General features: G+C 44.0%; 1 protein-coding gene across 1 annotated transcript in view; it reads left to right on the forward strand.

The window, feature by feature from the left end:
* The first annotated feature begins 2135 nt into the window (after positions 1 to 2135).
* PFDN1 (prefoldin subunit 1) overlaps positions 2136 to 15334 on the forward strand; it is a 29708-nt gene continuing 16509 nt past the window's right edge. The window contains exons 1-2 of the mRNA XM_053397471.1: positions 2136 to 2193; positions 10182 to 10348. Of these exons, the coding sequence (XP_053253446.1) occupies positions 2161 to 2193; positions 10182 to 10348 (200 nt within the window). The 5' untranslated portion in view covers positions 2136 to 2160. The remainder of the gene's footprint in view (positions 2194 to 10181; positions 10349 to 15334) is intronic.

Consider the following 15334-nt stretch of genomic DNA (forward strand, 5'->3'; position numbering starts at 1 on the left):
GTCTGAAGTTGCAACAAGTCATCTTGCCAAATGCAGTATTTTGCGGCACTAACAAATTTTGAATGACAAGGGAGTAAATTTCTCTCTTTCAAAGTAAGGAATTGAAACTGCACTAGAAAGATGACCAGTTAGTGCAGACCTCTAAGTAGCAAGTCACCTCTAGCCGAAGCAAAGTATATTCTGCTTGGCAGCAGTTCAGGATGAATAAACAATTCCCTGTTACAGTCCCCATGAAACAGCCCTCCACTAATGGCAGTTACAGGCACAATCGGAAGGCACTCAGCTAGGTTTGCTCTGCTCAAGACAGATGACAATCATCCTGCTACCTCCAGTCCTTAAACTGGGGACAGCAAATTAGTTACCCTTCGTGTGCCAGCTATTTTCCTCACAATTCAGAGGGAATCCAGAACTTGGCTTACTAACATTTCTCCCCCCGCCCCGCCCCCAATTATAACATAAGTATGGATGCAGTAGAAATGTAAGAAAGGAGTTGCGTCTGCCCAAGAGAATCAAGGCTGGGGCTAGAGCAGGGGTAGGCAACCTAAGGCCCAGGGGCTGGATGCGGCCCAATCGCCTTCTCAATCTGGCCCGCAGACGGCCTGGGAATCAGCATGTTTTTACATGGGTAGAATGTGTGCTTTTATTTAAAATGCATCTCTGGGTTATTTGTGGGGCATAGGAATTTGTTCGTTCCCCCCCCAAAAAAATATAGTCTGGCCCCCCACATGGTCTGAGGGACGGTGGACTGGCCCCCTGCTAAAAAACGTTGCTGGGGGGGGGGAGGCTGGGTTTTATTTCCCTTCCTTTCCCTTCCATTTACTCCAAGGAGGATGTTTGAGAAGCAGACTGTGTGCAGGTTGTTGAAACTTCCGCAGCTGGGATTTTTCCAGTTAGCATCTCAAACATAGTGGAAAGGCCACTGGCCAGCATTTTGGCTTCATGACATCTGGAAGAGAGATCCCTCCGTTGCAGAGCACCCGCTATCGCTGTGCAAAGTTTCTGACTTAACAGTGACTCAGAGGAATAAGTGCCAACAAATGAATCATGCACCTCATTTCCTACAATACATACGATAGTTTTCCTTGCAAGGCTCCCTTCAAAGTATTAACAGTTCTTAAAATTTTGAAGTCTGCTGAGGTCTTCATGGCACAGCTGTCAGCCTTTGATATGGGAACTAAAATTACCGGTAAAACAAAAATAACAATCAAATTGTTCCCTTAAAAAAAAGAGTCATCTTGGCCCAAGGGAGAAACATTCTAGTTTTATAATGATTAGCACAGAACCCAGGGGCTGCTAACATGTACCTCAATATTATGCTACAGATGGAATCTTGCTTGTTTCTAGTGAATCACTTTAATTAGAATTGCAGCTGTTATCTTTTTGGAAATGTGTAAGTAGTCCATCATTATTCGTCACAGTCCAAGCAGCTTCCCAACACCTCAACAGTGTATGCTTTAAAAAGAAGAAGAAACTTGACTTACTTTTAACAACAACAAACTAATAAAAGCTGGCCCACATAAGCCACTCACCCACCCTTGGGGGGGAGGCTTCAAGTTGGGGAGGAAAGAGCCTCAGCTAGTTAAGTATTTTTAATGATTTACTTGATTTAGAGGGTCAGCTGCGCCCCCCCGCCTGCGTCCATGCATGCGCCCACCCACCCTTCTCAACGCAACTGCAAGATGTGAAAGGAGATTTCTGCTTTCTCCGAGGCCAGTGCCCCTCCCCCTGGATCTTCCTAGCTAAGCAAAGGCAGCCAAGCACCACTGTATTGTGATCCTTTCAGCAGCAAAAGAAAGGCAGATCACTTCACGGGATCCATTTGCAGGGAAGCAACGGAGGTGGGGGATCCCCAGAACAGCCCTGCTCACTATCCCTCGCGCGCTTATAGGCTTAAGTCTATCACTTACTCAGAAAGCGGCCAGCAGGATAGTATTTTACCCACCTAGTGACCCAGTTTTGGTTAGTCGCGTCATGTTTTGCGATTTAAGTGTATACCATTGAGTAACTCTATAATCCCCAGCCCCGCACAGAGTCCGCTTTCGCCTCCCTTCTACCACGCATGCGCGCGCTGATCCGCGCGAGCAAGGAGAGCAGCGGCTCGCCCCCAGTACGCATGCGCAACTCTCTTAGGGAATAGAAAAAAACCGAAGAGCAGGCAAGATGGCGGCGCCCGTGGATCTGGAGCTGAAGAAGGTACCCGATGGCGGGCGGGGACGAAGCCGGGCAAGGCCGCTTCGTTGGTGGCCAGCCCTTGTTGGGCTACGCGGCTGCCGGGATTTTCCTCATTGCTCCCGCCCTTCTCAGACCTCGGGGCGGGAGGGTCTCTGAGGGATGCTCCTCGTGGACTACAACTCCCGTCATCCTCGGCCTCTGACTCTGCTGGCTGGGGAGGCTGGGAGTTGCAGTCAGGGCCGCCCCCCCCCCACGAGGAGTCTCTGTCCCCGTCTTCATTCCCTCCCAAGGGGAGAGAGGCCGAGGCGGAGCCTTGGGGGAGCCGTTCTCGCCCCGGGCGCCCTTTCCTCTCAGCCGGGGGGAGGCGGGAAGACACTCCTCAGACCCCCCTTCATCCCCAGGGAGGGGGTCTGCGAACCATGTAACCATCGTGGCTTATATAGTTTTCTCCCCCTCCCCTGGATATTTTTATTGGGGTTTCCTCATAGATCCAAAACAATACAAATAAACGTATCCACCCTGTGACTTGTATCGCTGCTCCCTACTACCTACTCCGGACAAAAAGCGTCTAGTACCTTTTCATGATATTGTTAATAGTTTGATCTGTTTCCCATGAATTTGGCTAAGCTCCTTTTCAAATCATGTAAGCCAATAGCCGCCACCACCAATTGCGTCGCCACGCCTCTTCCGTCAATATTATAAAAAGGTTCAAAAATAAAGACTACATAGAGAAAAGTTAATTTGGCTGCCCTGTATCTCAGCTTCATTACATGCCCCACGTTAGGAGAGAAAAGGTAAACTTTCTCTCTTTTTTTTTTACTTTTGTCCCAGCCTGTTCATAAATTTATTACAGACGCTGAAAATGTCAGGGTTAAGGGTAAGGCCTGTTCTGTCAGGCACCAGAAGTAAAGTAAAGGGGCCCTATCTTAATTTCCATGCCTTATGGCAGTGGCACAAGCAGTGACCGCCTGTGAAGCCTCACAGTGGTGGCGGGAGACGGTGGCAGAAGCAGTGGCAGCCTGCGAGGCCATGTCGTGGCAGCAGAAGCAGCAGTACCTGGCAGCAGTGGCACAATAATCAGCAGCCTGCAAAGCCTTGCCACAGGAGGCAGTGGCAGAAGTGTCAGCAACCTAAGAGGCCTTTTGGCAGCAGAAGTAGCAGTGGCCTGCAAGGCCTTGCAGTGGCAAAAGCAGAGGTTGCCTGGTGGCGGTAGCAGCAAAAACTGCAGCAACCTTGCAGGCCTCGTCATGGCGGTGACAGAAGTGGCAGCAGCTTGCCAGGCCTTGCCATGGCCTGCAAGAGCTCGCTGCAGCCGTGGGAGGTGGTAGCAGTAGCAGCATGCAGGTCCTCACGGCTGCAGCAGCACAAGCAGTAGTGGCCTGCGAAGCTTCACTGTGGCAACAGGAGGTAGCGGTAGAAGTGGCAGCAGCCTGGCAACAGTGGCACAATAATCAGCGGGTTGTGAGACCTCGCCACAGCAGTGGGAGGTGGTTGCAGAAGTGGTGGCAGCCTGCGATGTGTTGTTGCAGAGGCGGCCTGCATGGCTTCGTGATGGCAGTGGCAGAAGAGGGGACAGCCTGCTGTGGCAAGCCCTCGCAGGCCGCTGCTATTTATGCTGCTGCAATGAGGCCTCGCAGACTGCCGCTGATACTACTGGATTGCTGTAGCGATGCTGATTTTGTCACTACCACCACCTGCCTTTGCTACTCCCGATGCTCTGAGGCTTTACAGAATGCTGTTGCTATTGCTGCTTCTTCTCTCCATTGCGGTGAGGCTTCTCAGGCCACTGCTGCTGCCAACCCCCCGACCTCACAGGGTGCCGCTGCTCCTGTGAATACAAAAAGGCCTCACAGACTGCTGTTGCTCTTGCTGTCACCGTGGTGAGGCCTCACATGCCATCACTGCTTGTGCCTCTGCTGCCAGGGTGCCGCCGCAATAACATAGCCTTGCAGGCCTCTGCTTCTGTCACCTCCTCCTGCTGGCATCGCAAAATGGCCTTGTAGGCTGCTGTGGCTTCTGCCACCACCTCCCACCACTGCACCAACCACTGTTTCGGCCACCGCCAGGCCACCGCCATTTCTGCTGCCCAGCAAGCCTGCTGTCAGCCCCCGATTATTTGACTTCACTATGACTCATCACATTTGCTAGCTAAGCCCAGAGGCAAAAGTCCTGTTTGGATGCATTTTGGCTTGCCTGCTGATGAAAGTGACTGGGTGGCAATTGATAATATTGTCATTTATCAGTTTTAGACCCTTAAGTAGTAGCAGTTGCCTGTTCGCCTCTGCCTAGTTCCATCCTTATTGTTGTGATATATTGATATATTGTGATGTATTTTGGATGCATATTGGCTCCTGCTGATGAAAGTGGCTGTGTGGTAATTAATAATATCGTCAATTACCTGGTTTAGACCCCTAAATAGTAGCCATTGCCAGTATGTTACCCTGTTCACTCTGCATAATTCCATCCTTATTTTAGACATTGTGATGTTTAGCTGGTGATATATTGCAGTGTTTTGCTGGTGATATATTGCGATGTTGAAAACCAGATATCGCCCAGCCTTCTCACACATTGTAATTTGTGAAATATTGCCAGGTCATACATTATGAAACAGTTATGTGAACTTCAAAGCGGTTTTGGATGATATATTGATAGCATTGCCATTGTGCTGTCTATTGCTATTACAACTGATATATTAAATATGTATTTAGTGGGAGGGGGGGTGTTAGGTCCTCAGTTCACTGAGAACTTTCACTCTTAGGTCATATAGTTAACAATTAAGAGCTCTGTAGTAGTTTACCCTCCACAGCAATAAATGGTGTTAAGCTTCCTCCCTACCTACTGTTGCTGTGTAGGACAAACTTTCTCTGCTTGTTGAATGAAGGGAGGCGGCCTGGTGAATGCTTGGCTAGCTAAGCAAATGTCAATGAATGAGTCAGGCCAGCTGTTTTACTGGAGAGGAACAGAAATGCTACAGAGGGATGGTGTAGCAGAGGCCATATACCCTAGCTGCTTAGTTCTTGGAGAATTATTTTTACTTTCAGTGTAATCATATTACTGTTGATTAATTTGATACTGTTACCTGATACGTTTTTGACTGTTGATCCATAGGTTGTAAGTCATGAGTGGGCAGCCTTTTTTGAAGTTGGACACATTCCCTCAAGGGAAAATGGTTCAGAGCTGGACACCTGAATTAGAAGGAGCTGGGAGTGGGCAGGGCCAAAGCCAAAAGTGGTTGCCTGTTCTCTGTTCCCCAGCTTCTTCCATTCATTGACCAATCAATGTATCCACCCTTTCTTTCTCAGACACACAAGCATGTGCTTCATCCATCCATCATCCATCCATTCTATCTTACATTTGCTTTATCTCACTGTGCTGTCACCCATCTTTATATATGCCCGGTTTTTAAAACTTCACTGCATTGCCCCAATTGCTCATTCTGTCACTTATTCTTCATTTCTTTTCTCAGGCCCCACCCCGCATACGTGCTTTCCAAGACTTTTTCTGTGTGATTCTACAGCATGTACTTGCCACTGATTTTGACCTGTGATGCCAGACCATAGCATGCCAGATAGAGTGTCAAGTAGACACTATGTGGTGCACTATGTGGTTGGTCCTCTGAGCATAGCTGCCAGAACAGATGCTTTTTTTTTTTAATATGATATTTTATTAGGTTTAACAATAGAAAAGTAGAACAATAAAAACACAGAGAAACACTGAAAAATATGAAAGACAACAATACAAACTTTCACAATACATAACATACAAACATTTAGCAAAAGAAAGAAAAGAAAAAAACAATCGTCACACATAAAATAAAATAAAAAAACACAAATCACTCTTTTCTAAATATTCATCTTCACTTAACTTATTTTCCTGACTTCCTCACGCCTCCCTTTTTTATATCCCTTTTTAACAATTAGTTCAGCAAATTCATATCCTACTACTTTGTCCTTATATATTTTACCTCCCAAATTTATAATTTATAATTTATTTCTCTTATTAGTAGAACCCCTTCATTTTATTTCAATGTCATCAGCATTCATACATTTTACAATACTTCTGTAAATAAATTTTAAATTTCCTCCAATCTTCTTCTACCAACTCTTCTCCCTGATCTCGGATTCTGCCAGTCATCTCAGCCATTTCCATATAGTCAATTACTTGCATCTGCCATTCTTCCAAGGTGGGTATTTCTTGTGTCTTCCAATACTTTGCAATGAGTATTCTTGCTGCTGCTGTAGCATACATAAAGAAAGTTCTATCCTTCTTTGGCACCAATTGGCCAACTATGCCCAGGAGAAAGGCCTCTGGTTTCTTCACAAAAGTGCATTTAAGTACCTTTTTTATTTCATTATAAATCGTCTCCCAGAAAGCCTTAATCCTCGGGCACGTCCACCAAAGGTGAAAGAATGTACCTTCATTTTCTTTACATTTCCAACATTTATTATCGGGCATATGGTATATTTTTGCAAGCTTGACTGGGGTCATGTACCACCTATACATCATTTTCATAATATTCTCTCTTAGGGCATTGCATGCCGTAAATTTAATCCCAGTGGTCCACAACTGTTCCCAGTCAGCAAACATAATATTATGACCCATATAATTGTGCCCATTTAATCATAGCAGATTTTACCGTTTCTTCCTCAGTACTCCATTTCAACAGCAAATTATACATTCTTGATAATATCTTAGCATCGGGTTCTAACAATTCTGTTTCCAACTTTGATTTTTCCACCTGAAAACCAATTTTTTTATCTTGGTTATAAACCTCTCTTATTTGAAAATAATGTAACCAGTCTCGCACCTTCCCTTTGAGCTTCTCATAACTCTGCAATTTCAACTTGTCACCTTCCTGTTCCAAAATTTCACAGTACTTTGGCCATTTTGCCTCCATATTAAGTTTTTTCATAGCTTTCGCTTCCATAGGTGATAACCACCTTGGAGTTTTATTTTCCAAAAAATCTTTATATCTTGTCCAGACATTAAATAGTGCTTTCCTGACAATATGGTTTTTGAATGCTTTATGCGCTTTAACCTTGCCATACCACAAATATGCATGCCACCCAAATACATTATCATAACCTTCAAGATCTAGGATGTCAGTGTTCTCAAGAAGTAGCCATTCTTTCAACCAGCAAAAAGCTGCTGATTCATAATAGAGTTTAAAGTCCGGCAGGGCAAACCCCCCTCTATCTTTAGCATCAGTAAGTATCTTAAATTTTATTCTGGGCTTTTTGCCCTGCCAGACAAATCTAGAGATATCTCTTTGCCACCCCTTGAAACAATCCATCTTGTCAATAATTTGTAATGATTGAAACAAAAACAACATTCTCGGCAGTACATTCATCTTGGTGACAGCAATCCGACCCAACAAGGAAAGCTTCAAATTCGACCAAATCTCTAAATCCTTCTTCACTTCTGACCAACATTTCTCATAGTTATCTTTAAATAAATTTGCATTCTTAGCAGTCCTATTCACCCCCAAGTATTTTACCTTCTTTACTAGTGTCAGATCTGTCTCTTTCTGAAACCTCTCTCTCTCCATCGGCGTCAAGTTTTTCTCCAAAACCTTAGTTTTTAACTTGTTTAACTTAAAGCCTGCCACATGACCAAACTCCTGGATTAATTCTAAAGCCCTCTTGGTACTAGGTACTGGCTCTTGTAATGTCAATACAAGATCATCTGCAAAGGCTTTAAGTTTATATTGTTTTGCTCCGACCTGAATACCATGAATCAGCTGGTCCCTTCTTATCATATTTAGCAAGACCTCCAGGACCGAAATAAAGAGCAATGGGGAAATTGGGCAGCCTTGTCGTGTCCCTTTCTCAATTTTAAATTCTTCTGTCACTATGTTATTAACTATAAGTTTAGCCTTTTGTTCAGAATAAATCGCACCTATACCATTTTCAAAGTTTTGTCCAACCCCCATCCCCTGCCAGAACAGATGCTTTGAAGCAGCTCTGGTATCTGCTGTCACAAGGCAGACTATAGAGCACACCAGATTGATGATAAATGCTGTTAAGCCATAGAGGAAAGTTATTCAAAAATGCAGACAGAGGGAGGTGTGGAAAGGTGTTGATGGCTAGGGAAGATCACATAAGATCACATAAGTATTTTTGTTGGCAGGAAAAAATCAGTGGTGGCAGCAGGTGAAATTGGAAGGGCTGTAGGGATGGGGAACCCTTTTCTGTTGAGAACTACATTCCCTGTAGCGGTAATCAATAGGACAGTAGAGGGGACCAGAACAACTCCCTATTGCACATGCATGCTCCCACTCCTGAGCTCCTAGTCGTCTTCAAGAGATGGGAACAAGTGGGGCAACCCAGCAAGATGGGTGGGGTATTATTATTACTGTTATTTTTAAATTGCGATTATTATTATTGCTTATGGTTCCTCTCCTCTGCTGGAAGCTTTTGCTTCCTTTTCTTGACAGTCCTTGCAGCCAGGGACAAATTCTTTCTCCATTCAATAGTTGGCTGAATCTGGTCAGGAGATATAAGAGGTGAACTGGGGAGATAGTAGACACAGCTTCTTAGTAAAAGGTTCATAGAATCATTGATCTTAAAGTTGGAAAAGACCCCAAGGGTCATCTAGTCCAACCCCCTGAAATGCAGATATCCCAACTAAAGCATCCATGACAGAAGACCATCCAACCGCTGCTTAAAACCTCCAATGAAGGAGAGTCCACCACCTCCCAAAGGAGTCTGTTGCACTGTCTAACAGCTGTTACTTTCAGAAAGTTTTTCCTTATGCTTAGTCAGAATCTCCGTTCTTGTAACTTGAAGCCATTAGAAGCTTGCTCCATCTTCCATGTGACAGCCCTTGAGATATTTGATGATGGCTAACATATCTCTTCTCAGTCTCTTATTCAGGCTGAACATACCCAACTCCCTCAACCTGTCCTCATAAGGCTTGGTTTACAGACTCTTGATCATCTTGGTAACAACAACAACAACAACAACAACAATAATAATTTATTTATACCTCGCCCATCAGGCTAGGTTTCCCCAGGCACTCTGGGCTGCTCCCAACAGAATATTAAAAGCACAATAAAACATCAAACATTAAAAACTTCCCTAAACAGGGCTGCCTTCAGATGTCTTCTAAAAGTTGGATAGTTGTTTATTTCCTTGACATCTGATGGGAGAGCATTCCACAGAGTGGTTGCAACTACTGAAAAGGCCCTCTTCCTGGTTCCCTGTAACCTCACCTCTTGCAATGAGGGAACTGCCAGAAGGCCCTTGGCGCTGGATCTCAGTGTCCAGGCAGAATGATGGGGGTGGAGATGCTCCTTCTAGGCCGAGGCTGTTTAGGGCTTTAAACAGCTGCACCAACACTTTGAATTGTGCTCGGAAACATACTGGGAGCCAATGTAAGTCTTTCAGTACCAGTGTTATATGGTCTTGGAGGCCATTCCCAGTCACCAGTCTATCTGCCACATTCTCCTTGGTCTCCAATCTGTTAGGGTTATCTTGATTCCTGATTCTATCTTTTGCAGCATTAGCTACCCCTCCCGGTTTGATGTTATCTGCAGATTTGTTAAACATCCCCTCAATTCCTTTTTTCAAGTCGTTTATAAAGATGGTGAACAACAACTGGCCTGACACAGAACTCTGCGGCACCCCAGTTGTCACTCCCCCCCCCCCCCCCGGATGGTGAGGAATCAATAGTGAGCACTTTTTGGGTTTGGTCAAACAGCTGCAAATCCACCTAACAGTTAACTCATCCAGCCCACATTTTACTAGCTTTTCTGCAATAATGGGGGACTTTGTCAAAAGCCTTACTGAAGGAGAGATACACTACATCCATAGCATTCCCCTAATCCACCAAGCTTGTAACTCTGTCAAAAAAGAAATGGGATTTGTCTAGCATGATCTGTTTTTGAGAAATCCATGCTGGGTTTACTGCATGTATACTTTACAACTACACTGAAACTCTGTGTGAAATCAGTCATTGATAGTTTTACTAACTCTAGCTGCATTTATGCTGTTGCTTTCCATATCCAGGCTTTTACAGAACTTCAAGCCAAGGTCATTGATACCCAGCAAAAAGTGAAACTGGCAGATCTGCAAATAGAGCAACTGAACAGGACGAAAAAGCACGCACATCTTACTGATACAGAGATTATGACTTTGGCTGATGAAACCCGAATGTATGAAGGTGTAGGAAGAATGTAAGTAAATGTCTCACTGGTTCCCTTTCAGAAGGACTTGGCTACTAGTAACTCCCTGAAAACCTTTTGTGTACTTTTAATACTGTTCCAACCAAATCTGTTTTGCCATATTTTCACAGCTGAACCAGGTTGGGGAATGCCACTGTTTACCTAACCCTGATTAGACTAAATCCAAACTGAATGAAAACATTTTAGGCCTCAGGTAAACTTAAATCAGAACTGAGTGGAAACATTTACTGGTGTGACTCTCTGGTTATATCTGCCAAAATATACTTGCCAGGGTAAACATGATATAGTTTCAGCCGTAGGCTTTTGGTGCACAAGGACTCTCACTAACATGTAGTGTTCTGTGGCTGAAATATGAGTAGAGAGAACTTTGATTTGTCTTCATAGGTTCTGAAGATTCTGAATTAATTCTTCACAGCATTAAAAATATGCTAAACATTTGTATATTGGAAGTGCTTATGCCACACTCTGAAATACAGTCTTGAAAATTGAATGTTAGGAAACTTCAGATATGTTGATGAGGGAAATCTTAAGTAATCTCTATTTCTAAACTTTATAAATGTGTTGTTTATGTAATGATGTCATAAAATCTTCATTGAAAACAGACTAATAGCCATGTGATGTGTAGTTGCAAATTGGAACCTTAGTGTCCGATTTTCCTGCCATAATGATAAGACTGGCTTTATGTGCAGTGCTATTCCTGGAGAGAGCCTGTAGTTCATTAAACCCAGCAGAGTGGGAACTGGTGGTAGTGGGAATGGTGAGGATGTGGGGAGGGAGGTGCAAGAGCAAGCTGTCTGATAGATAAGAATGGGTTCCAGCCAACTAACTCCTACTCAGAGTAGACTCATTGAAATCAATAAACATGGCAAACTTTAATCAATTTATTTCAGTGGGTCTACTAATTGGAGTTAGTTGGATATAAAGGTAAAGGTAAAAGTACCCCTGCCCATACGGGCCAGTCTTGACAGACTCTGGGGTTGTGCGCCCATCTCACTTAAGAGGCCAGGGGCCAGCGCTGTCCGGAGACACTTCCGGGTCACGTGGCCAGCGTGACATCGCTGCTCTGGCGAGCCAGAGCTGCACACGGAAACGCCGTTTACCTTCCCGTTTGTAAGCGGTCCCTATTTATCTACTTGCACCCAGGGGTGCTTTAGAACTGCTAGGTTGGCAGGCGCAGGGACCAAGCAACGGGAGCGCACCCCGCCGTGGGGATTCGAACCGCCGACCTTTCGATCGGCAAGCCCTAGGCGCTGAGGCTTTTACCCACAGCGCCACCCGCGTCCCTTAGTTGGATATAGTCTAGTGGAAATTAGGGGTGAGAATTGTAACTTAATTGGTGATAGAAACAATTTTGCTAGGCTCTTAAATGGATGATTATAGAATTACTTGGAATTTTGCTTCTCTCATTTGGGGTGAAAAGTGGGTTGTTTTTGTTTCTAAAAACTGCTTCTGTTATCCCTTTGGAGTCCCTTTTTGATATATTTGATGGTAAGTATGCTCAGATTTGGAGAGCTGAGAATCTTATTGCAAATCAATAAACAGCAATATTGGAAAAGGAGAGAATTCCTGATGTGAAGTCTGGTGAAAATGAAGTTGATAGAGTTTCAGAATGTGGGGAAATTGTTTTATGTCTTATAGAGGGTTTCGGATTTTCTACCCCAAGTTGCTACCTTTCAGTGAACTAGAAATGTGCCAAGTTTAATTTTCCTGGGTGGTGTTCCTGAATTTGGGGGTGATCATTGCTCTCTTTCCCACTTACCCTGTGGCAACATTTTGGTGTCCGTGGAGCACCAGTACAGCAACCCAATGACTAATCTTGCAGCAGTGCAGATAATGAAGCTGAGCTTAAGCAGCACCTGTGTAAACCTTGTTCCATGACTGGAATTCTAGCTGCAGGTCTTACAGTCTGCCTTGTGCACAACAGATTACAGTGGTACCTCGGGTTAAGTACTTAATTTGTTCCGGAGGTCCGTTCTTAACCTGAAGCACCACTTTAGCTAATGGGGCCTCCTGCTGCTGCCGCGCCGCCGGAGCACGATTTCTGTTCTCATCCTGAAGCAAAGTTCTTAACCCGAGGTACTATTTCTGGGTTAGCGGAGTCTGTAACCTGAAGCGTGTGTAACCTGAAGCGTTTGTAACCCGAGGTACCGCTGTATAGGACTGACTCCCCATAACTGAACACTTCCAGTGAAAAAGTTTTTTATTTCAGTTTTAACGTCTCAAGATAAGAAATTCCATGAGCTTTGCAATGTGTGGAATATAAGTATTCTGACAAGTTCTTTTAATTATCTGTGTGCTCAGATGGTGTAAAGGGAAACATCTGCAAAGATTCAGACAGGACCACTGTGCATTTTGAACTTTCATCATACTTCTCAAAGTAAAATGTTGACGTCAGTTCACAAATAGCTTAAGCAGCAAAACTAGACATTGGTGTGGGTGAGTGTATCAGGCTACATAACAAGTCTTTCAAAAGAATATGAACTCACAGAATTAAAATGTACTGGCAAGATGCCAGAAGCCTGCACTATCTTCTGAGCAATGGATACTAGTTGCTTATAGTATGCACCAATTCATCATTCCCCACTGTGCACTGCTAGCTTTCTTTGTAAAAATAGTATTGTTCTTGTCAATACTTTTTAGGGCTGAATGCCTAAAATCTTGTATTTTGGATGCATTATTTTATATAGATATTGGCTTGAATTTTTAAAAATTCACAGAAGGGAAGTTTCCTGTCTTTGCCTGTTTCTCTGCAGCCACATTTAACCCTCAAAAATTCTCTCTGTAGGGTTAGTGGATCTTTCTGAACAATGTGGGATTGGACACTTCTGAGGAAGTGAGGAATTGACAACAAATAGTTGGAGGTCCACCCAATTTAGGCTGATCTTTCCCTCTGCCTACATTCCACCCCACATTGTCCAGGAACCACCTGTGACTTTCCAAAGAGATCTTTATGATGGGTTGTAGTTGCAGTAGAGGCAGGAGTAAGAAATTTTATTACTGTGAACTTTCTCAAGTTTACTTAATTTAGGATTCAAGCCATTGTATATATGTATCAGCCTTCCCCAATCTTGTGCTCTCCAGATGTTTTGTGTTGCAGCTCAGTGGGCAGTGGGCAGGGATGTAGCCTAAAACATCTGAAGAGCACCAGTTTGGGAAAGACTGGTGCATATGTATGCATATTGTGAAGAAGATGGTTTTAGATGAATCACCACCATGCATATTGTGATGGACAGCTGAGTCAGGCCAGAGTCTAATTCTAATTAATTCTTAGACTCTCTAAGTCTAATTAGAGAGTCTAATTCTCGTAGCCTCAGAATTCCACCAGAGTGCTGGGGCCTCTCCCTGATTGGCTACCAAGACAGCTAGAGGGAGGGGTGATGGCACTTTGAGGGGGAATTAAAAGGAGTGGTTTCTGAGAGAGGATTCAGAGATTCTTTAAGAGAGTGCAGGAGGGAGTTGGGAGTTGGTTCTGGTCTGTGTGTTTAACATCCCCTCGGAAGGAAATATCTACAGCTAGAGAAAGGAGTCTCTGAGCTTAGGTTGGAAAACAGTGTTTAGTTCAGGGGTCAGCAACCGTTTTCAGCCGTGGGCTGGTCCACTGTCCCTCAGACCATGTGATGGGCCGTACTATATATTGGGGGGGGGGGAATGAACAAATTCCTATGCCCCACAAATAACCCAGAGATGCATTTTAAATAAAAGGACACATTCTACTCATGTAAAAACACCAGGCAGGCCCCACAAATAACCCAGAGATGCATTTTACATAAAAGGACACATTCTACTCATGTAAAAACACGCTGATACCCGAACCGTCCGCGGGCCGGATTGAGAAGGCAATTGGGCCGCATCCGGCCCCCGGGCCTTAGGTTGCATACCCCTCGTTTAGTGTCTTGGGACAGGAGTTAACTGGAGGGCTGAGATTGAGCCAGGAGAAGTAGAAGCTGTGAGGAGGATACAGACTACTTGGGTCATACAGGAGGAGAGAGATCTTCTAGACAGAGAAGAATCCCAAGCCAGTTAAGAGGGGTGTGGTGATCCCCTGCGTCTGTTATACTGCTAGAAGTATTTTAAACTGTGATTGATAAAAGGTTGGAAGACTGACAGAAAGTACCACCTTGTTTAAGAACCAAAGTATTAAGTTGTAACACCCATGCAACAACTAAGTTAAGAAACTGAAGTGAAATAACCTTAAAGAAGCTAATCATTTACCAACTAGTCTAGAAACCTGTAACACCAAACTGAAGTGTAATAACTGAAAATAAGCAACTGAAGTTTAAAAGAAGCTGTGTATTTACTACCCTTTGTGAAGCTTGTGACATCCATTTTCGTATTTCGTATAATTATTAATAAGTTTTGTATAATTATTAATAAGTTAATACGTTTCGTATAATTAATAATAAGTTAAGGTAAAGGCTGTTCTACATGTTTCACAAGCATGCAGGAAGGTTGGTAGTACAATAGCTTTTCAAACAAGCATTTTAGTTTCCCTGCAAATGTCCTGGTCCTCAAACACTCTACATTTCAACCAAGAGAAAGCTGCACTCCCAGAGTTCAGGCAATGCTGGATTTCAACATCAATGTCAGCTATTGTGGAAAGATAACTGCTCAGATAGGAGAAGTGACTGACACTTTTCCAACGTTACACCATTGAGTTGGATTTGTGGTGCTGAAGAGGGGTTGTTTTGGGCTTGTTATAAAATCATAGTGACAGAAGGAACCTCATTATTCCAATGCCTGCTCAATGCAGGATTCTTTTTCTAAAGCGATGAAGGATGCACCCACAGCATTCCTGACAGATGGCTTTTCAGTCTCTACTTCAATACAGCCAATGAAGGAAAGTCCACCACTTCCTGACGCAGTCTGGTTCATTGTTGATTATCTCTTAGCGTGAGGATGTTTCTCCTAGTGTTAAATTGAAACCTTCTTTCTTGCAACTTCCACCTACTGGTTCTAGTCCTGTCACTGAAACAGTGA

This window comes from Podarcis raffonei, chromosome 7 (genome assembly GCF_027172205.1).
Source record: "Podarcis raffonei isolate rPodRaf1 chromosome 7, rPodRaf1.pri, whole genome shotgun sequence".
NCBI lineage: Eukaryota > Metazoa > Chordata > Lepidosauria > Squamata > Lacertidae > Podarcis > Podarcis raffonei.